A 22,649-nucleotide genomic window follows, 5' to 3' on the forward strand; every position below is an offset into this window, starting at 1 on the left:
CTTTGGGTACTCCAAGCTAACATGTATAACACACAAGCTCTCCCTGCCTTCACAAAAAAAAAAAAAAAAAAAGAGGGGGCTACAGAGAGACCTTATCACTAAAGGAAATCCAGGTTTGGAGAAAGGAGCACTGAAACCAAACTCCTATTCTTCCTCCTGAGCCTCTCTCCTAATTTTTACATTGCTCTTGGATAATGTGTCAATTATTAACACTGCTTGTAACTTTGATGAATCTGGTCCTGTCTACCTCTAGTCCTGACTTCTCTCAAGCTTCAGAATCAAGTAGCTCTGTCTGACTCATCAGTCTAGCTGTCCATTTTTTTTTTTTTTCAGAGCTGAGGACCAAACCCAGGGCCAAGTGCTCTACCACTAAGCTAAATCCCTAACCCCTAACTGTCCATTCTTAACGTGTGCTACTGTAATTCATCTCGGCAACTGTAGTTTGTCCCCTCTCAGCCCTACGCTTTCTCCCTATATTCCTAACCTCGGTTGGCACTCAAAATCTTTCTAATCACCTAATTCAGCAACACACATGTGGCATTCTTCTCGCTCATCCACCTGGTTCACCACCATAGCCCATGACCCAACTTAACAGCCTCTTCCATAATACCTTTTAATATACAGTAAGGCCCTAAGGCAGTTTTTCCTAAAATCCACCCCTATTTGTGGTTATCCCTCATTTAAAACCACAGGGAACACCTGCTTTGTGCCAGGCCCAATTCTAGGGATCCAGATTCTACGTTCATTATGTTTCCATTTCAAAATCATCCTCAGCGACTCTGACTGTCACTCCACATGCAGCAGAGGGTAAGTTTCCAGAGCCCACCCTATGCCCCACTAAAGCACAGGCTTTAGAAATCAGACAAGCCAAGATTTAAATTCTAGTCTCTAACCTGGAACAAGAACCTACCAATCTGAGCCAAAGGCCCTCTCCTCACTCTTCAAGTATTTAGAGCTCTCCCTCTCAGGGTCACTTTTCAGATTAGAGAGAACATCAGTAGGGACTTGTAGGTACTCAGAGGCTGGGCATACAAGACTGACATTGCACGCTTCTGCCCCAGCAATTACTCTGTGTTCCACCCCAGTTGCACACTTTGCAAATATATTCACACCCATGTATTTTCCCCCCCTCCCTCAGCCATTCTTTTTCGTCAACTCCTGTATGTATGGCCTCCTCTGGGACAGGCCTCCCTACACTCCCATAACCTCCAAGACTCAGATTAGAAAGTACCTTCCTGGCTAGACGGTGGTGGCGCACGCCTTTAGTCCAGCACTCAGGAGACAGAGCCAGGCAGATCTCTGTGAGTTCAAGGCCAGCCTGGTCTACAGAGTGAGATCCAGGACAAGCACCGAAACTACACAGAGAAACCCTGTCTCCCAAAACCAAAAAAATACCTTCCTTCTAGAAGCAATCCCTCATCTATGCCAGGCAGACTCCTCTTTTATGGTATTCCCACTGTTCCACAGTACAAGTAATTATCTCCCAAGCCTGGATACTTAGTGAGGTACTAGTCAGATTTATTCCTAAAGAAGAAGAAAAAACCAATATATCCTTTAAATCTGTGCATTTCCAGTAACACGTATAGCTGTAGTTCTGTTCATGCATTTGACCCACCCCCAGACTATATGTTCCTCCTTTTCTAAGATTACCCAAGTGCCACCTAGTAAGGCTGACTTAAACCTACAGTAAACCTTAGTACATGCTACTAATGTTCACTGTCACAAGATACCATCTCTTTGATACTAGCTGAGCTAGCAAATCTTCCCACAAACATTTTTTAGAGAAGCATGACTGAAAAAAATATTTACCAATTATTCAAATAGCCAGGAAGAGCTTGAGAATCTTAAAACAGAAGAACAAAAATTCTACAGAGAAGTTACATCTAAAGATAAAGTATTCATTTTCATTAAAAAGCATATACCACTAGCTTCTGGAACAATCCAGCAGTGTTCTATTCCCAGTCTTTCTCTATAGACTGCACATTTTTTGAAGGAAAGAAAAAAGTACTTAAAAGAAAAAGAATGTTTGATGTAAGAATGGTCAACCATGAATAAAAGCAAGACAGGAATCTATTTAAGAGTTGTATACAATTTAAAAGGAAATCCCCTTAGCTGTTTCTCCCAAATTGTTGTAACAAGCTGGCAAATTAATCCCCTTCCTTACTTCAGACAGCTAGAAACCACACCACCACACTGTAAGACCATCTCAGAGAAAAATGTCCACTTCTTAAAAGTAACAACTTCAGAAAAACCCATCTGCAGGAGTATGCTACTCTACTGGAATTCTCAGCCTTCCTACACCAAACAGCATTTATAAGGTTATCATCTTCTGAGCCAAGCCAGGAGCAATTAGAAACTTCCACCTGACAAACCCATGTGGTCACCACACACACTCCAAATTCAAATGTTCAAAAGTATTTAAGAATAATCCCGTTACAAATGAACTGCCCTGCCATTGTCTCTGCTTGCCAATATCTCTCTGTGCAGGAAAAGCTAATAAACTCCCCAGCACTCAGTGTGACAGGACTTTTTTAAATGGGAAGGAGACTCAAGTCAACCTCCCACTCCCACAAAGACACAGAAAATTCACAAACACAAGCCACATAAAAGATATGCAAAATTGCACATCACATTCCTACAAGTCCTCTTTCAAATGTACAACTACACCACAAAGAAATTCCTGTTCAGATTACTATTTTTAACTGAAGAGCCAAGGAAGAAAGAGAAGTAACTTACTTAAGATAATTGAGTTTGAAGGTGAGCCAATGATAAAATAGAAATAGCAACCTCAACCTTGGAATTCAAACCACAGTAAGTTTAAGAACCTAAAGAGGCTTAAAATAACAGCGATTCCAAATTGCTAGCCTTTTGTAACAAGAGCCAAAAGCTTTGAGACGAGAAGATTTTTAGAATTGTCAGGGCATAAATAACACGGGATTTGAAGGTACTTTGCCCTACCTCTAACAAGTGGTATTCTGGCAAGCCAATTTTCTTTGGGTGCCCAGAGTCATAAACACCTGCACACAGAAACTCAGAATGTCAATCAACAGTCACCTCCATGGTTAAATAAAACACCCTTCATTTCAGCTTTTTCCTAGGCTCCTGCAGGCCTAAATTTGTCTCCAGGTGAAGCATCGATGAAGAAATCCCAAGTTCCAAAATCGAAAAAACTAGCCAAATATTCTAGTTCTGATTGAATAATGGGGGGGGGGGAGAGGCATGACACAACACGGTCACCATCACCAAGGAGTTTCAATTTTCATAGGCCAGACAAAAAACAAACCCAACTACAACCTTCATACAAACAATCCCCGTTTCTGCTCCCAGAGTAACCAAAGTAGATGATCAGGAACACCAGTGGAAACTCTGCAAGCTCCAACAGCCTGGTTAAATCAATAACTAGCTTTCAGGAGTCCAACAAAGACAAAGGTGCACCCTAGATTTTTATCAACCGCCAACACTTCTAAGGCAGAACTCACTTTTCAGTAAAAGGAACAATAAGAAAGCTGATCTGCACTCCACCATTAAAACTGAATTGTAACAATTACATATAAAATACAGGGCGTCAACAGACAAGTAGGATGCACCGTAGCCTTGCACTGTGGCGCCTGAGGAAGTGACATCTCCGAGAGAAGTATAACCTATTAGGATTGTCATCAGCAATATTTTATAATAATGTGCCCCAAGTCTTTTAGCGTTGTATTTTAATTCCAAAAGGAAGCGGTCTCACAAGTTCACAAACCCTCTGGGCAGGCAGCTAGCTCAAGCTCAAGCCATCAATTTACTTTTTGGTATGTGTATCTCGCTAAACCTTCTGAACAGGAGCCTCTGTATGAACAGACATACATTCTTTGCAAAGTGTATTCAGTTCCTCTGCAAAGTCCTCTAGTGCAGTCACAGCCGTTCGGTGTGATCTGAATGTCCACGGGCCACCTGCACAATAATCCCTTAAGCAGTTGGCTAAAGTAATGTTTCTAAGCAGAATCTCAGGTTCAGTGTGTTAAGAGTCCTAGAAGCCGCGTTTTAAACAAAGTCCCCAGGTATGTTCCCGCTGGGCACTCAAGTTTGAGAACCATGGCTCAGGGATCAGATTGGTCCTGGGCAATTGCTTCCCGACACACACCTGGTTTAAATTGCCAACGCTCTAAATGCTTCTCATGTCCTTGAAACCAGGGGCGCTTCCCACCCCGGCGGTGTCCAGTGACCCACCCCACTGCCCACCAAGTAGTGAGGACGGCACTTCCGACCCTGCCCGGAAACCTAACTCCGACCCAGGAATAAACGGCGCTTTCCCGGGACCCCCCTGCCGCTGCCGACGTGGGGGAGGGGAGACCGAAACCTAGGCGTTCGAAGGGGAGGAGACGCTTGCCAGCTCGCCCCTCCGAAGGAATCCGGGGCGGGGGGGGGGGGGGGGGGGGGAAAAAGGCGCCACGGCCCACCGCGGCCGGGGACCTCCTGCGCTCCACACCCGGGCGGCCCCGCCCCCTGCTGCGGTGGGCCGGGCCTCGCCCCTCCCCCGCCCCGGGAGCCGCGCGGGAGCCCACCCCTAGACCCCCCGCTGCGGCCCCCCGGGCGGCTCGCCTCACCAGGCGCGCGGCCTCGGCCCACGTGCGCTCCTTCTTCCTCTTCTGTTTGTCCTTCATCCTCCTCCTCCTCCTCCGCGGCGGCGGCGGTGGCGGCGGCGGCTCCACGCGGGACCTCCGGGCGGGGCGGACTGGGGCGGTGGCGGCGCGGGGCTGGGGTGGAGGCGGCGGCGGCGGCGGCGGCGGGGGTCGCGTGGCGGCGGCGCGTGGGAGGACTCGGGCGCGGCCGGAGAGGAGGGCGGGCGGGCGCACCGGGACCGACGGGCGCGAGACCCGGCGCGAGGGCGGCGGTGGGGGAGGGGCGGCGGCTCCACGCGCCCGCGCTGCGTCAGTCGCCCACGGTGGCGGCGGCGGCGGCGGCGGCGGCCCCGCGATGGCTAAGGAATGCGGCGGCTCCGCATAACCACGGGGTCAGAGGTCACGGCTCGGGCCTCCGCTTTCCCGCGCTGCTGAGAAACCGAGACCGGACTAGTGGCGAGCCGGGATGGCGAGACGCAGCTTTCCCTTCGACGCTCTGGTCCGTGCGTGTCTGCCGTGGGTGCGTGTGTGTGTCTGTGTGTGTATGTGTATGTGTGTCCGCATGTGTGTGAGAGAGAAGAGTGAGGAGGGGGAGTGTGGGGTTTTTTTTTTTTTTTTTTTTTTTGAACAAAAACAAACCGAAAGGGTCGCTGGGATTTGTAGTCCTTACTAGCTCCACGGCCTCCCCCACTCCGGAAGAAAATGGCTGCCTGCAGTGCTTGGACCACATTTCCCGTCGTGCTCCGGTATCGTGTTTTCCGCCCACTCTCTTCCGTACCCCGCTGCGCTCCGAGCTCGGTAAAGAAGGGGGCGGGAAGTCGGTCTTGAAGGGATGGGGCGGGGTCTCGCGAGGTTCGGGAACTAGCGGAGCCCTGATGGTTTCTGGGAGGTGTTGCTGGGAAGGGGCGGTGGCTGGATTCCCCCTGGCGGCATTTAACCCATTCCGTGCCTTTTGGGTGTTGGGGCGGGTCCAGTGAGGGTGAGGATCCAGAGTTAGTAATCCACTACTCTGCTTCCACTTTGGGCCCCCCCCCTCTCATCTGCACTTCTGGTGGGTGACTAGAAGCAGGACTTTCCCTTTTGGTCCACGTTTAAATGACTCAACTGGCGCATAGTAATAAGCAAAGAGACACTCATATCAGTAAAACGGTTATTTCTCGATTGACCGACCTAGACGGTTACCCATTTCCTCTTGTACTTTCGTACCGCTATGTATTTGCCGAGGGTGCACCTGCGGTCTACAGCAGAATTGCTGTCAGGTGAATTTGTTAATCTAGTGGTAGATAAAGACTTAAGGGCCATGTAGATCAAAATGCTCCTGAATGTTATTTTAGAGGAAATACACCGGAGAGAGGTCAAATCGTAGTGTCAACCAAATTTAGATTTAGAATCCTAGCTGTCTAATCCAGCGGTGGTGGTAAATGCCTTTAATCCCAGCCCTTGGGAGGCAGAGGCAGGCAGATCTCAGTGAATTCGAGGACAGCCAGGAATGTTTCGCAGAGAAACTCACACACACACACACACACAAATCTAGCTGTCACTACCTGACTCCTCTTAACCCCGCTGAGCCTCAATTTGATCTATGTTAGCAAAGTATCCCACAAAATTAATGGTGTGGGGTCCAAATTAGCATGAAATATCTAGAAGATCCGAGAGAGAATGTGGAGGATCCTGATATTAGGCTCGTGTAATCTGGCTTCTGGCACAGAATAAATAATAGCTGTTATTACACACTCACATTGAGCAGTGGAGCCTCTCAGAGCCTTGATTGCAAGTGGTAAATGGGATGAGGTTTGGAGCACCCAGAACATAAGGAATATTTCTCTGTGCATTTGTTGAATCAATGTCCAGAAACAATTTTGAACTAGATTAATAGCCTGTTTTAAAAACTGTAAAAGCCATGTTTTACAGTTTCTAAAAGGTTTCTGTGGGTGAGGAAATGCACTATACTCTCTGATGTTAGCATGCAGGCAGCCAGTGCTGAGATAAAGCAAACAGAGCAGTCTGACCCCTACCACCTAAGGGGCTCAACAATCCTTAATTCTTGTCACTCTAGGCTCAAATCCACTAAGCAAAAAATCTACAATGAATAGACTATAGGAGGTGAAATTTACACATATTTTTTACATCCCCCCACTTGATTTCATCCCACCAAAAGAAGTTGAGGAATAACTTCTAAAATTGTTTTGTTTCTTTGACTGTGGTGCTATTTTGTGCTTTAGTTTTCCTTCTTACTAGATTCATAAAAGAAATTCACTAAAGAAGTGTAAAGTGTAAAGTGTATAAAGTTGAGAGACATTAAAAGATAGTTTTGGAGTTGGGCGGTGGTGACGCACGCCTGTAATCCCAGCACTCAGGAGGCAGAGGCAGGTGGATCTCCGTGAGTTCGAGGCCAGCCTGGTCTACAGAGCTAGTCCGGGACAGGCTCCAAAGCTACAGAGAAACCCTGTCTTGAACCCCCCCCCCCAAAAAAAAAGATAGTAATGCAAGTTAGAATGCAATATGAATTAGATACAACCTTTTGGATTCACCAAAATAGGACAAATGATGGAGTATTTTCTCAGAATTTGTCAAATGTTGATGGACTAGACATTGTGTTTATGGCCTGTATATATTATATATAGTTATTGTACTTACTGCATACAGTTTCTCTTACATTAGTTATAACTTTTTTATTTTAGACAAAAAAGGGGAAATGTGATATTTTATTTGTGCTTTAACAGATAAACCTTGCCTGAAGATCAGAGTGTGGAGCTAGCCACTAGAGGCCAGGCAGTGGTGGTACACATCTTTAATCCCAGCACTTGGGAAGAGGAAGCAGGAAGACCAGGAGACCTGGGCTACACAAGACTGATCCAGTCTAAAAGAGAAACAGAGCCAGGAAGTGGTGACACACAGCTGTGATCCCAGCACCTGGGATCTCAGGCCTTTAGTCCTAGCACTAAGGATTGGAGACAGGAAGTGATATGGCTGGGGAGAGAGGAATATAAGGTGGAAGGAGACAGGAGCTCAACTTCCTTTCAGTCTGAGGTAAGAAGTCTCTCTAGTGGCTGGCTGCTCTGCTTCTCTGATCTTTCAGTTTTCACCCTGATATCTGACTCCATGTTTTTATTAATAAGAGCAATTAGGAGTCATGCTACATTTGACATTTTAGGTTTTGTTTTGAGACAAGATCTCACTATGTAGCCCTAGCTGGCCTGGAACTCACTCTGTAGATCAGGTTGGCCACATGCAAAGATAAATATTAGGATTTTGTTGGGGAATGTGGTTAGTGCTAAGGATTGAACCCAGGACCTCACACAACCACTGAGCTATATCCCAGCATCCTTTGTTATTTTCAAACAAAAATCTCACAATATAAACAGGCTGGCCTCAAACAAGCTGCTGTTCTCTTTGTTTCTGCCTCCCATTAATACATGAGGGATTAAAATACATGTCCCACTATGCCTGGCTTTTAATTGTTTACAGTTCTTTTTTTTTTTTTCACTCTGCAGCTGAAAGAGTCATGTCTGAGGATATTGTAACTTATTTCAAATGTTTTGAATCCCTCCTATCTCCAACACATACATTTGGAGGAAAGAATCACTCTAAAATGCCTGTTTTGTGTTTTTCTGTGTTAGGAATTGAGCTCAGGACTTCATGCATGTTAGATGATATACCACTAAACTACCTTCCAAACCTTTTTTACCTTTTATTTTCAGGTTCTTAAGTCACAAAGGCTGGCTGGCAGTCACTCTGCCTCAACCTCCCTGGAATAGCTGAGATAACAGGCCTGTGCTACCAGATCTGACTAAAATGTTCATGTAGAATATGGGGGTGCTGTGGGAAGCAGTTCCTACTCAAAAGTATCCAACCTTTCATCCATGTACACCACCACACTCAGAACTTACCCATTCAATGGGAAAAAGAACTTTGCAGATCAAGTTGAGGCCCTTAGGAAGATCATCCTAGACTTTCTGAGTGGGTCACTAATAACATGGGTCCTTGAAAGCGTGGGTGTCTTGGAGATGTGAAACAACACAGCTCACTGGTGCTGGCTTTGAGGTGGCAGAAAGCAAAGGAATGTAAGCAGCCTCTGGAGTAAGAGACCTGCCAACAACAGCAAGGAATTAGGGACCGTAGTCATTTAATCCAATGGAGCTGAACTCTGACAGTGTGGATGAGCTCAGAAACGAGTCTTCAGAAAGGAAAACAGGCACCTTGACTTCCGCCTCAGTTGAAGTAGGCAGGGAACCCCTGGAACTCCTGGAACCCACTCAATATTTGGACTCTAGCCCAGAGAAGTATGGGGCATTTACAAGTGTGTGTTTCAAAATACTATGTCTGTGTTAATTTCTTACAGCCAACAAAGGCTAATGCAGGCAGTGTGGCAGCCCCTTTAGTTTATCTCAGCAAGCACTGCCTAGTTCTCACAAATGGGTCAGGCTATGGGAAAATCCACATGTATTTCAAGATCTCTACCCTTGTAGAATCAAACTGATAGTGCCATCATTAAGCATGAAGAGAAAGTATGTCTAGAGGACTGTTGGAAATGGGGGAGGTAGCTCATGTCTAATTTTCATCACTTGGGAGGTAAAAGCAGGGGGATTTTGAGTTCAAAGCCAGTCTGGGCTATAATGAGTTTGAAGCCAATCTAGGATATACAATGAGACTCACTCTTAAAAAAGGAAAGTGTTGGAAAGTTAACTTTTGGTTATTAATTCTTAAGCTTTTGGGGCTGGAGAGATGGCTCAGAGGTTAAGAGCACTGAACGCTTTTCCAGAGGTCCTGAGTTCAATTCCCAGCACCTACATGGTGGCTCACAACCATCTGCAATGAGATCTGGCACCCTCTTCTGTATACATAATAAATCTTTAAAAATAAAAAATAAAAAAATAAAATTCTAACCTTTTTTATTGTTTTGTTTTTTCAGTTAACAAGAATCAATGTGTCTTCTTGCCAGAAGCAGCAAACACGTATGTGTTCTCCTTTTTAGTGTATTTTTATGTCGTTTTTAATCACAGTGCTTTTATTACAGGTTACTTTTGAAAGTTAACACGGTTGCAATGAGCTGAGTAAAATAAACAGAACTGCTATTTAACCTTGCCCAGTTTGGGGAGGAGTCACTGTTCTTCGTTTACGGGCAAAGCACACAAATAATGCAAGTAGCAAGCACCAGAGACACACAAAAGGACATTGATAGCACCCCTGAGCCTCAGTGTGATGGATTAACACTAGTTCTGGAGCTGGGGAGATGGCTCGTACTTAAAAGCACTAAGTGCTCTTATAGAGGACCTGGGTTCAATTCCCAGCACCCACATGGTAGTTCACAACTGTCTATCCCACACATGCAATGTACAGACAGATAGATACGCTAGCAGAACACCCAAACACAAAGTTTTTTTAAAAACTGAAAAAACACATTGGTTCTGGACTCCAGTAGGGTCTGGGTTTGAAACTGCATCTTGTGTGCCCTTGAACAAGTTATGAAACTTCATCAACCCAGCATTTGTCATTGGACAACAGGTGCAGGACAAAATCAAAGGGTGATCTGGACAGAGTGGCACATGCCTACTTAGGAGGCTGAGATCACTTGAACCCTAAAGTTTGAGACCAACCTGGATAGCACAGGGAGACCCCCATCTCAAAAGAAAATGAGATCCCAGTTGTGCAGCAGCAGCAGCATTGCAGATGATCAGCTAATGAGGAGCCTTCCCACCCTTCACACGTTGCATTTCTTTTTTGTTTGGTAACTACTCATGCTGGTGTCTGCTTGGATTTGTTTCCTGTGCCCTCCACTGCCAGCCATAGTCTTTGGCATGTGGTAGGCAGCTAAACTGTTGGTGTATGAGCCAATGTCAGTAATTGTTTTGTTGTAAAAAGTCTCTGAGGAATGATCCACTATTGAATGCTCTCATAACAGCTTTTGGAACTTGCCTATACTGGGGTGGGTTGAGGGGAGTAAGAGGAGATTTTTCCCAAACAGGTAAGTAGAGACTTCATGACATCCCCATTCTCATTGAGTTGCCAAATCTGCCCACATGATGGATGACTTAACTCATAACTGCCATTCACCATCATTTAAATTCTATTGTTCAGTCTCCCAAGATTCTGGAATAGGTAATTAAATTACCAAAGTGTTTACAGTAGTAATCTCTTTATAAGACTGGGAAGTTTACAGTTTTGTTTTGTTTTTGTTTGTTTGTTTGTTTGTTTGGGTTTTTGGTTTTTTGAGACAGGGTTTCTCTGTGTAGCTTTGCGCCTTTCCTGGAACTCATTCTGTAGCCCAGGCTGGCCTCAAACTCACAGAGATCCACCTGCCTCTGCCTCCCAAGTGTTGGGATTAAAGGCGTGCACCACCACTGCCTGGCCTTCTCTTTTTTTTTTTTTTTTCCCTTCGGAGCTGAGGACCAAACCCAGGGCCTTATGCTTGCTAGGCAAGCGATCTACCACTGAGCTAAATCCCCAGGCCCTGTTATTTTTTCTCTGCAAAACATTACATTAATTTAAAAAGTCTTTTTTTCCCTGGTTTTTTTGTTTGTTTGTTTAGTTTTGATTTTGGTTTTTTGTTTTTGTTTTTGTTTTGTTTTTGTAGACAGGGTTTCTCTGTGTAGTTTTGGTGCCTGTCCTGGATCTCTCTAGACCAGGCTGGCCTCAGACTCAAAGAGATCTGCCTGGCTCTGCCTCCCAAGTGCTGGGATTAAAGGTGTGCGCCACCACTGCCTGGCTGAATTTTAAAAGGTTTTGTTGTGTGTCCCCCCCCCAACCCCATGTACATGGTGGTAATGCCTTTAATCCAGCACTCTGGGAGGTAGAGGCAGGCAGATCTCTTAGTTCAAGGCCAGCCTGGTCTACAGAGTGAGTTACAGAACAGCTATATATATTTTTATCTAAACACAAAATGGAGCAGTTAGAATAAGGTAGCAACTTTATGATCAGTCTTCCTTTACATCTTCTGCATCTGTGTGTTCCCTTCTGGGGAGCACTGGACTACTGGCAGTGACAGTGGGGAGCAGCTGTAGTAAGCGCTCCTCCCCTGGTTATAGTGTTGATCTCCTCAGAACTCCAAAGGGAGACTGATACTGGTCCATCAAGACGGGAAGTGACAAGTCCCTGGCTGATCAAGGTAGAAATTTCTTCATTAAAGACTCATTCCAGTTGTTAATCTCTTAATGTTAGCTAGAAAAGACATCAGAGGTGCCATGGATCCTTTTGATCTAAATTTAAGCCCTTCTCTCTGTAATTATGGGGGAGAAAATCACTTTTAAAGTGATTTTGTTTGGGGCTGCTAATACTGTTTTGCTTTTTTGTTGCTTTTGAAACAGATTCTCTGTGTAGCCCTGGCTGTCATGTAAATCATGTAGCCCAGGCTGGCCTGGAACTCAGAGATCTGTTGGCCTCTGCCTCCTGAGTGCTGGGATTAAAGGCCTGTGCCACTGTGCCTATTATTTTGCTTTTTGAAGATAGGACCCCACTCGGTAGCCCAGGCTGGCCTCAGCAGTGCCCTGCTTTAGCCTCCAACTTCTGGGATTCCAGGTATGATCACTGGCTCTTAGGGCTAGATAAACGTCATCACAGCTCTGCCTTGTCCTGTGGGATTACACACTCAGGGAAGCCAGCCACCATGTCACACGAGCACTCCAACAGTCTTAGAGCTACAGACAATTACCCAAAACAGGTTTCTTTCTTTCTTTTTTTTTTTTTTTTTTTTAATTTTATGTACAGTGGTGTTTTGTCATGGGTGTCAGATCCCCTGGAACTGAAGTTACAGACAGTTGTGAGCTGCCATGTAGTTGCTGGGAATTGAACCCAACTCATCTAGAAGAGTAATCAGTGCTCTTAACCACTGAGCCATCTCTGCCCCAACCCCCTCAGGAGAGTTTTCAAATGACTTTAGCCTTGGCCAGCAATGCTAACTGCAAAACCGTGAGGCCCAGAGCAGAATCGCCCAAATAAGATGGATCTCTAGCCCACGGAATCAAGAGATGATGAATTAATGTCATGTGGGAGAGAATGGATTGCTTTCAATGTCATTTAAGTACCGAAGTAATTTGTTACATATCCGCTGAGAGCTAATAATGAAGGTGCCTCCCTTCTGGGTGGTGGTTGTGTGACTGCGGTCTTGACAGCAGTACTTACACAGAATTCTGTAACAGTCCAGGGTGTTCCCAGCCCTCCGGAGCTCCAGTGGGTAACAGCAGTAGCCGCAGCTGTGGTGCTGTATTTTATCTTGGAATTCAGGGAAGGAAAAAGCAATGCCCAGGTCTAGGAATATCTCTCAGAGGCAGAGCATTTACTTGCATTTGCCCTGGCTTTGATCCTTAGTGCTGCAACAATAAATATCCCACTTGTCTCTCTTCCTAGATTCAATCCTGAGCCAGGACTAACCCAGTTTGCCTACCTTCCTGCTCTGCTTCCATGGAGCTGTAAGGTCTAAATCACTGCTCTCTGATGAGTAATCTGTACCCGTTCCTCCTCCTCTCTGCCACTGTGATATTTCTTGTTGAAACAGGATCTCACTTTGTAGCCCTGACTACCCTGGAACTCGCTCTAAAGACCAGGTAGTCCTGAACTCAATGAAATCTGCCTGCTTCCAGAGTGCTGTGATTAAAGGTGTGCACTGCCATGTCCTGCCACTCTAATCATATAGTCTACATTTCTCTGGCCCTGTTTTGATTGTAATTCTGATGGACTCACACAGACAAGAACATAAAGTCGTTATCTCAAGGTCCCCCTTGAGATAACAGGATCTCTAATGGGATCTTAATAGATGGAAACTGTAAGTCTGCACATGATGGCACATGTGTAATCCTAGCACTTTAGTGGCTGAGGTAGGAAGATTACCATGAGTTTGAGGCCATCCTTAGCTACAAAGTAAAACTATCACACAAAACCAGCTATGGTAGCACGGACCTATAAGCCCAGCACTTGGGACATGGAGGTGGGGTGAATTCAGGGTCATTCTTGGGTACATGCTACAAGAAACCTTATCTTAGAACAAAAATATATTTCTTTAGAGAACAACAAAAAGGAGGTAGCGACAAACACTGGGGACCTTCGTGAGGATCGGATGCATTATCTGGGCCTTGAACACTCCAAGAAAAGAGTGACTTGGAAATTGCAGGAACAAGGACATGAGTATGATGGAGTGGCTTCAGTGTACATGTGAAAGTGCAAATGTTGGAGCAGGGCCAGCAATCTAGTGGGAGAAGTGTAGCTAGGGTGTTTGTGTGCTGCTGGGAATCGAACTAAAGGCAAATGCTCTCCTCCTGAGCTACACCTGCAGCTTGAGCAAAGGGGAAGAAACTGCCTCCTGTGACAGCTGCCAACTCCCGGCAGCTCAGATACCACTCTTCCCCAGTCCCACAGCACAGGACCTGACAGCAGCCTTTGCTGAATGATCACTGAGCCAGACCTGGGTGCTAAATCTGGTCTGCAGTGCGGAAGAAAAAGCAAGATTAAGTTACAGAGTTCTCCACTGTGACTCCTGGAATATTTTTCCAGCTGAATTTTCCCTGTGTCGTGTGTTCTCTAAAGCCTCCATTCAAAATATAATTAGGAAAACCCAATTTACTCTTAACATTGGTTATGACGTCATTGTCTGCTACAAATGAGACTGTCAGCCTGATAAAGCCAGAAACTCCTGGCTTAGTCCTTTCCTTGTCCTCCTATCGAGAAGCTCCCCTATCCCAGGAAACAGCAGAACAACATGGACCACTTACTTATCTGGTACTGGTAGTTTCCTACTAGACGGGAGCTATGTGCTGAACCCTGGGGACTTGCAGCCCACTTAGACACAATCCCTGCAGTGCAGGGGTGAGTGAGTGACAAGTGAAGGCAAGTGATGTACCATTAGTTTACAGAAACCTGCCCTGCTGCTAGAGTTGAGAAATGTCTTGTGCCTAATATGAGCTGGAGAGGAATTATCTCATAATTTAGCAATTATAGCTACTTTGGAGACAAAAATAAACATTTAAAATTAATTTCCAAACCGGAAGTAGTATATTCCTATAATCCCAGCTACTTGGGAAGCAAAAGGCAAGAGGATCTCAAGTTCAAGGCCAGCCTGGTCATTTTACCCAAATTAAAAGAAACCTTTTTTGTTTGTTTGTTTTTGTTTTTTGTTTTGTTTTGTTTTCCCGAGACAGGATTTCTCTGTGTAGCTCTGGAGTTTGTCTTGGAAATTGCTCTGTAGACCAGGCTGGCCTCGAACTCACAGAGATCCGCCTGCCTCTGCCTCCTGAGTGCTGGGATTACAGGCGTTCGCCACCACCACCTGGCAGTGACCACTTTTTATGTACTAATAATTCCTTTAGAAGATAATGGGAGACACAAGCTCTTTCAACATGTAGTTCAGTTGGTAGTTGCCTAGTACAGGTGAAGCCCTGGGTTTGATCCCCAGCGGTGAATACACTGGACATAGCAGCACAAGCCTGTCATTTCTGCATTTCGATGAAAGGAAGAGGATCAGAAGTTTATGGTCAAAAAGTCAATTAACAGAAGTTCAAGGACAACTGAGGCTACATGAGACCCTATTCAAAAGAGGGAAAGAAAAAAATATAAAAACTCTACCAAGGAGTATAGTCTTGAGTAGGTGGAGATTGGCACTCGGCTTCAAATGGAAAATCCTCTAGTAATGATATCCCAAAATTTGTCTGCCAAGTAAATGCAGTCCAGTGAAGAGCCAATGCAGTTTTACTGCCAACATGACCCTAAAATTCAACTGGGAAAATAGATGCATCATTTTCATACCAAAAAGATCTAACATTTACTGGCCACTTGCAATGTGCCAGGCCCCATCAGAGAATTCCACAAACAAAACAAGAACAAAGCAAAACAACCAAAAAAAAAAAAAAAAAACCCACTATGAGGTTTAAGGACATCATTACTAAAAAATGGATTAGGGAGCACGGAATCAGAGAGAAACAAACTAGCCCAAGGGCCCAAAGGTCAGGCGTCAAGCTCCAGGAACTCAGCCATTCCTGTTCTACTGCCAAGAACAGCCTCAAGGTTAGTCATCTGGTTTGTTCAACCAGATATTAAAATATAGTAGGCAGCTACAACAGTGGGGCAACTTCCACTAAGGGCAGACATAACTACTGTGTCACACAGTGCAGATAAGAGGACCAGCTATGTAAGGGGGTGCAGTGCATGGCGACAAGTAGCACCCTGAGAAGGAGCAAAGGACAGGCTCAGTGGTTAAGAGCACCTACGGCAGCTCACAACCACCTTTAACTCCAGCTCCAAGGGACCCAAAGCCCTCTTGGCCTCCAGGAGTACCCCCCACACACACACAACGTGCCACACACAGCATAGGAACAAACCTTTAAAAATAAACCGGAGAAAAGGTAGATGTCAACAAGAGCAAACAAGCTGGGATCCCATCACCTTTATTAAATCTAAATACATTCCAGCATACAATTTATATTTTTATTTACATGTGATAATGACAGTATTGGAAGAAAAATATCTTTCCTATTCTGGATCTGAACTGTTCTGAATATGAAAGTTCAAAAGAGTTCTATCAAGGAAACCCATTGATTTGACTGCCTAAATTTAAGTCCTATGCAGCAACAACATGAAGGTAAAGATAATAAAGTGGGGGAAATATCTCCCACCCATGTGATAAACTTAAAATTCTTAAAATAGCAAGGCATGGGGTTGGAGAGATGGCTCAGTGGTGAAGAGCACTCACTGCCCTTCCGAAGGTCCTGAGTTCAATTCCCAGCACCCACGTGGCAGCTCACAACTGTCTGATGCCTTCTTCTGGTGTGCAAATGTACATGCAGACAAAGTGCCAATATACATAAAATACATGAATAAATAAAATTTTAAAAAATCAAGGCATAGTGTCACACACCTGGAATCCTAATACTTGGGAAGTGGAAGCAGGAGTATCCGTTTGAGGCGCATAGTTTGAAGTCATCCCGGACTATATGAGGCTAGTTTTTGCTTTTTGAATTTTTAAAATCTTTTCTAGAAATTAAGGAGTCACTATATTTATTTGTGTATGTGCATGACGGGAAACAACACCACGGCACGTGTGGAGGTCAGAGGTCAACTTGCTTCCCCTTCTACTATGTAAGTTCTGGGGCTCAAGCTCAGGTCATCAGACTTGGCAACACTACCCACAGAACAATCTCACCAGCCTAACAACAGCAAAATATCTTAGCAAAGAGTTCTTGTTTTATTGAGATGGGGTTACTATGCAGCCCTGGCTGGCCTCTCAATGACTGTTCACCAGGCTGGCCTCGAACATACAGAGAGACCTATCCGTCTCTGCCTCCAGAGCGCTGGGATCAATCACCATGCTTACCTTAATAATTCTTAGAGGTTAATAGAAATATCTCAAATGGTGATTGGTCAAACTGGCCAGGGTTAAAATTATTGCCAGAAATTGGTTTTACCAAGGGTATAGGAAGATGACCATAAATTACTACTGGGTGCCTAAGCTTATATAGCTGTTTGGGGAGGAAGCAGTTTGGCAATCTGTAACAGAATCACACTTGTTTTGAGTGAATGGGATTTGAACACAGATGCAGTTAACAGATATCTGTGATGTATACCGAGGATTAGCCCCAGGGAATACATAAATAAGTGAACAGTAATCTGTATCCAATGTTGCTAATACAGCATTGCATAAAATAGCTTAAAAACTGGTAACCCCTTCAGTGACCAGCAAGGTTGTTAAATCCTGGCACAATACAATCAGGTGTTGGGTGTCTATTAAAAATAAGTCAGTCTAGTGGTGGGGGTGCATGCCTTTAATCTCAGCACTCAGGAAGCAGAGGCAGGTGGATCTCTGTGAGTTCGAGGCCGGCCTGGTCTACAAAGTGAGTTCCAGAACAGCCAGGGCTACACAGAGAAACTGTCTCGAACAAAACAAAAAATAAATAAGTACAAAATAATAAGTCTACATTGCATTTTTATATGTCCACAAAGTTTTATTGAGTGGAAGCAATAATGTACTATGAACCTGTGTATATAGTTTTATTTTAGGTGATCCAGGTAGAGCCCAGAGCCTTGAATATCCTTAACTACACTCAGCCACTAAACTAAGCTCACAGTCCCCTGTATATATTATGAAGGCAAAACTAAAAGACTGTATACTGATACTCAAAAGACCATTAGCTCTGGGTAATGAACTTCCTGGTGAATGTTTCTGTATTGTTTTCTTTCCTTTTTCATTTTATCTTTGATAGGCTTTCACTACGTAGCCTCTTCTAGCTCAAACTCATGATGCCCAGCTTCTTGTGTGCTAGGATTCCTGGTATACCCACTACACCCAGCCTTTGTGTCTTTTACTATCAGAATATATAACTAGATACAGTGATGCATAAGAGCATATTACGATCCTCCCTCAATACAGTAGAGGTGAGGAGACAACCCAAGACTCAAGCAAGTTAAGCAACTTGCTCTGGATCTGAACACGGGTCTGGGCGACACAGAGACTTTCCATAACGCTGCACCACTACTACTAGTACCGTGTGCTAATATATCCCTTCTCTTGCATGCCTGAAGGATGGCTGCTTAATCCATTCGGTAACTCTGCAGGATCTCTTCTACCCAAAGAGATGCTGTGGCATCAAACCTCCCCATTCATAGCACTGATCTGGTGGCACACTCCCTTCACTGAGAGTCTTTGCTCATCACCTCTCCATCTTGCAGCACTTGGTTTGACTGCAGTGCTTAAATATAGATTATGCATTTAAGCATACATACCAAATAGTATGTAAATGAGATGTGGTGAAGTCTTATCTGCCAACTTTCCACACAGCTCTGCCACCTTCAGATTGCATCTGGCAGAGTAAAATCATCACTTGGCAGCCATGCACTTTAGTCTAGCTCTCATGAGCCTGGCTGTGAGATGCCCTGGGGCCTTCCATCCAGCACCTGACCACCTGGCACAGTTCTACAACTGACTTTGCTAGCCATTAGGCTTCACCACTAGATGTGACATCCCTCTGTGTGGAAGCTTCACCCTGCCTGCCTAGAGCATAGGACACTACTCACTGTGTATAGTGCTCAAATGAATACATGACCCTGCCACCAAGCCTGTCTGCTCTCATTACTGCGGCAATAAGCATGCAAAGGTAGTCATCACTGTGTTATCCTTTAGAGCCAATTGTGGTATTGGGGCCTATAATCCCAGCGCTTGGAGGCTGAGGCAGACAGATCACATTCAGAACTGGCATGATATATATAGTAAGTTCAAGCCCAGCTTGGTCCACACTGTGAGTTCTGGGCCAGGCAGGACTACATAACAAGACCTTGTCTCAGAAAACCTAAAGAAGCAAAAAGGATGTCCTTTATGAAAATCTGAAATTGTATCAGTACCACTACTCACCTATCAGCTTTGGGAAGGACGTGGTCCATGGCTGTAGCCCATGAGTTATGAATGGCAGCTGGAATCTTGCTTGTCTGGACAAGGTACATTTGAAAGCTAGGCCCAGCTTAAGAGTGGGCTGGCCCCATCCCTAGGGGACCAAGACTGTAGTGTCAAGCTGAAGCAGTCCTTGGAATAATGCTTTGCATAGTGAGCTGTGCCAGAGAAAACTCCTAGTGGAGAATTTACCAACCAAGTCCAGAAAACCCGTGTGAATGGCGGACAGGCTTACTGGAGGCACTTAACAGATATGCTTTCTGTTATCTCAAAGGGAACTAATAGCATTCAGGGCCTAATTAGAGCATGCTGGGGTATGACCAGGGCTGTGCTTTCCTCATGGGATTATATATATTGACACAGTAGCTACGGAATGTGCTGTGGAGTTGCGATTCTTCTGAGCAGCTCTCCACCCAGTCCTCCATCACGCCAAGCCTTACAGATTCCCCAGTCACCAGGAGTGTTCCAGGTACTTGTTCATGTTCCCTTCATCTGGCATGCTCTTCTCTCTTTGCCCAGTGGGCAACACCTACTCAGGACTTGCCAACTCCTCTGCAAAGCTTCTTTCTGTCCACTCCTGGAGCACATCACTCTTGTCTGACAGATGACATTTGCTGCGGGTGTCAGTATGTACCAAGTCATCTAAATACCAGACCCAGAGAAGGGCATCAATTCACCCCTTCAGGGAATTTGGACAATAAATACACAAATGCAAAGTTTTAAAAGGGCTAAGGAAAGAACAAGGTACAAGAGACCCTCCAGCCAGGCAGAGATAGGAGGAAACCAAGATGACTGAGGAGGTGACTTAAGATGGTTCCTGAGAGCTGGGCATGCTTACACATACCATAATCCCAGCACTTAGAGGCCAAGGCAAGAGGATTTCAAATAAAGGCCAGCCTGGGCTACATATGGACGCTCAAAAACAAAACAATCAAACAAAAAACCACCCTGGTACCTAAGAGATGAGTAGGAATTATCCATGCAGAGTAGGAAGAATGTTTTTAGGCAGAGAGCACATGGATGAAACTGCCAACAGGGTGAGAGCCAAATGGAGAGCGTACGTCTAGCCTCAAAGGTCTGGGAAGGCAGTGTGAAAGGTAGCAGGCACGCAAACTCAAAGCCCTTTGTTTTTGACACATACCCCGACCTGCTCAAAAGGGTCACAGTACACCTCTTGCTCTCCCTATGTCCTGGGCAATAGGCTCCCTAGCACACAGTATGTAGATACAAAGTACCAACGGGCTACTGGTCCCCAGAGCTGCAAGAGACCTCTGCCTCTGCACACGTCCACCCTGCCAGCAAGTCCCCAGTTGGCTTGCCTAACTGAAGCAACCGGGGGCTGGTTAACCACAAACCCAGTGATACAAACCAAGGCTGCGATGACAGCAGCTGAAAGAGATACAGTTACGTCCTTGACTAATGTCAAAACCAACTCCACTGGCAGATGTGCCCACCACATGGTTCTTGGATACCAAATTCTCAGAGTAAACTTCAATCAGATGGCAACTCTAGTCTAAGAGGGCCTGCCAAAATCAGAAGCCCCAAGATTAAATGATCAGTGTGAAATTCAAAGCAGTCTCCAAGATTTAGTAGTTTCTCAAATAAATTTTTAAAATAACGCCTAAGATGAAAATACAACTGAATTGGCAGGAATATCCAAGTCACTTGAGTACCCTATCCGGGGTCTATCTTCATTGAGATAGTCCCTGGCCCAATTCAGAGTTCTAATATACTTTAAGAACACACAATTCAGATTGCCCTTCAAGTAGTCTCCATTAATTCTTATTATTCAGGGCAGGGTTTGGGTGGGTTTCCTTTATGGAATGGGTTGAGAAGTAAAAGCATACTCCACATAATTTGGGTATATTTATGAAGAAAAACAAACTTTGCCTAAGTCACACAAGTCTTTGTCTTAGTGCTGTGTGAACTTTTTATTTATGTTAATGAGCATTTTTCCTGCATATGTGTCTGAGTGCCTAGTGCCTGGGGAGGCCAGAAGAGGGCCTTGGATCCCCCAGAACTAGAGTTACAGTTCTGAGCCACCATTGAGTGGTAGGAATCAAACCCAGGTCCTCTGGAAGAGTAACAGTGTTCTCAATTGCTGAGCATCTCTCCAGCTCACGTGTGAACTTCTTGTTGGTATTTTGAGAGTTCTATGCTACATAACCTTCTGGTAGAAGTTCTGCAGACTTCCCACTGGTGAGGGTAAAGGACTGAAGGGATTGGAGGTAGCAGCTCAGTAGAAGAGTGTTTGCTGGGCATGTGCAGGGAGTGCACATGCGCCCCAGCACCACCAGAAGTGCATCAGCACTCTTTTCTCCAGGACCTTCACCAGTGCTGCGCCCACCTGGCCACACCCCTTCCTTCTTCCCTTGTCCAGCTCACTCCTGTGCTCTAGGCCTCACTGCCAGTTTATTTCTTCAGAAGCCCATCCTTTACTTACTGTTCTCTGTATTGTCATGCGATTTCATGGAATTTATGAAAATTCTGGGTTTGGGTGTTACTGTTTGGGTTTTTTGTTTGTTGGTTTTCGAGACAGGGCTTCTCTGTGTAACTGCTTTGGTTAGCCTGGAACTTGCTGTGTAGACCAGGCTGCTCTTGAACTCACAGAACTCTCCCTGCTTTTGCCTCCTGAGTGCTGGGATTAAAGTCTTTAATTATATTCTTTTGGTTAACACTTCCCCTTTAAAGTACAAGCACTGTCCCCTTTCCATGTGCTAGAAACCATCTTAGTGTTCCACAAGTACACTAGTGGCTTGACACACTGTAGGTATTTGATAATTGTTAAATGATTAGCTGCTTCCCTTTAGAGTCTGCTAAAGATGGTTTCTAAGTCTTTGGTTAATATCAATTGTAAAGCTGGTTTGCTCAGTACTGGCTCCTAGTTTCCTGGGATATAGATTGTTTATTGTTCACCGCATCTTCCTAAACAAACAGCCTTATTGTGGCAATGACCACACTGTTGAATGTTGCTGTAGGGCACACACTGTGCTGGTTGCTTTAGCTATATTGCTAATCTTCAGAAGGGCCCTGTAAGGCTACTCTCACCCCACCTGACAGATAGGGGCTCCAAAATCCAGAGAAGTGAATTCAGTTCCTCAGATTCACAGAGCTAGAGAGCAAAGTCAGTGCTAGACTTCAAACCCAGCTCAGAGTCCCAAGTCTGGGGTTTTGGTGGGTGATCTAAATGAGAACCATCCCCTATAGGCTCATGGATTTAAAACTCCGTCCCCAGTTGGCAGCTGTTTAGGGAGGCTGTGGAACTTGAGGAACTTTGAGGAGCCTTGCTGGAAGAAGTAGGTCACTGGAGGTTGGCTATAAGAATTTATAGCCTCGCCCACTTCCTGTTCTTCCTCTCTGCTTCCTGTGTGTGGCTGAGTTGTGATCTTTGAGCTTCCTGCCATATTGGACTCTTACCCTCTGAAACTGCAGGTCAAAATAAACTCTTTCTTCTATAAGTTGTGTTTGGCCACTGAATTTTATCACAGCAACAGCAGAAGAATTAACAGTTCCTTCTGTTGGTCCCATTTCTCTGGAGGAGGTGCTCAACTTGCTCAAGTTCACCCAGCATGCCTTGAGATACAAGAATCTATAAGACAGGAAGCCTGATTTTGATATTTCGGTTTCTTAATGGTAAACAACATGACATTTTGTTTTTAAGAGAGACATGGATAGATTTTAAAATA

The 22,649-nt window shown here is 45.0% G+C and overlaps 1 protein-coding gene across 1 annotated transcript in view; it reads right to left on the minus strand.

The window, feature by feature from the left end:
* The window catches only part of Asxl1 (ASXL transcriptional regulator 1), an 82,794-nt gene extending 78,091 nt beyond the window's left edge, over window positions 1-4,703 (minus strand). The window contains 1 exon segment of the mRNA XM_036183930.1: window positions 4,587-4,703. Within this exon segment, the coding sequence (XP_036039823.1) occupies window positions 4,587-4,643 (57 nt within the window). The 5' untranslated portion in view covers window positions 4,644-4,703.
* Window positions 4,704-22,649: the final 17,946 nt, after the last annotated feature.

This window comes from Onychomys torridus, chromosome 4 (assembly GCF_903995425.1).
Source record: "Onychomys torridus chromosome 4, mOncTor1.1, whole genome shotgun sequence".
Lineage (NCBI taxonomy): Eukaryota > Metazoa > Chordata > Mammalia > Rodentia > Cricetidae > Onychomys > Onychomys torridus.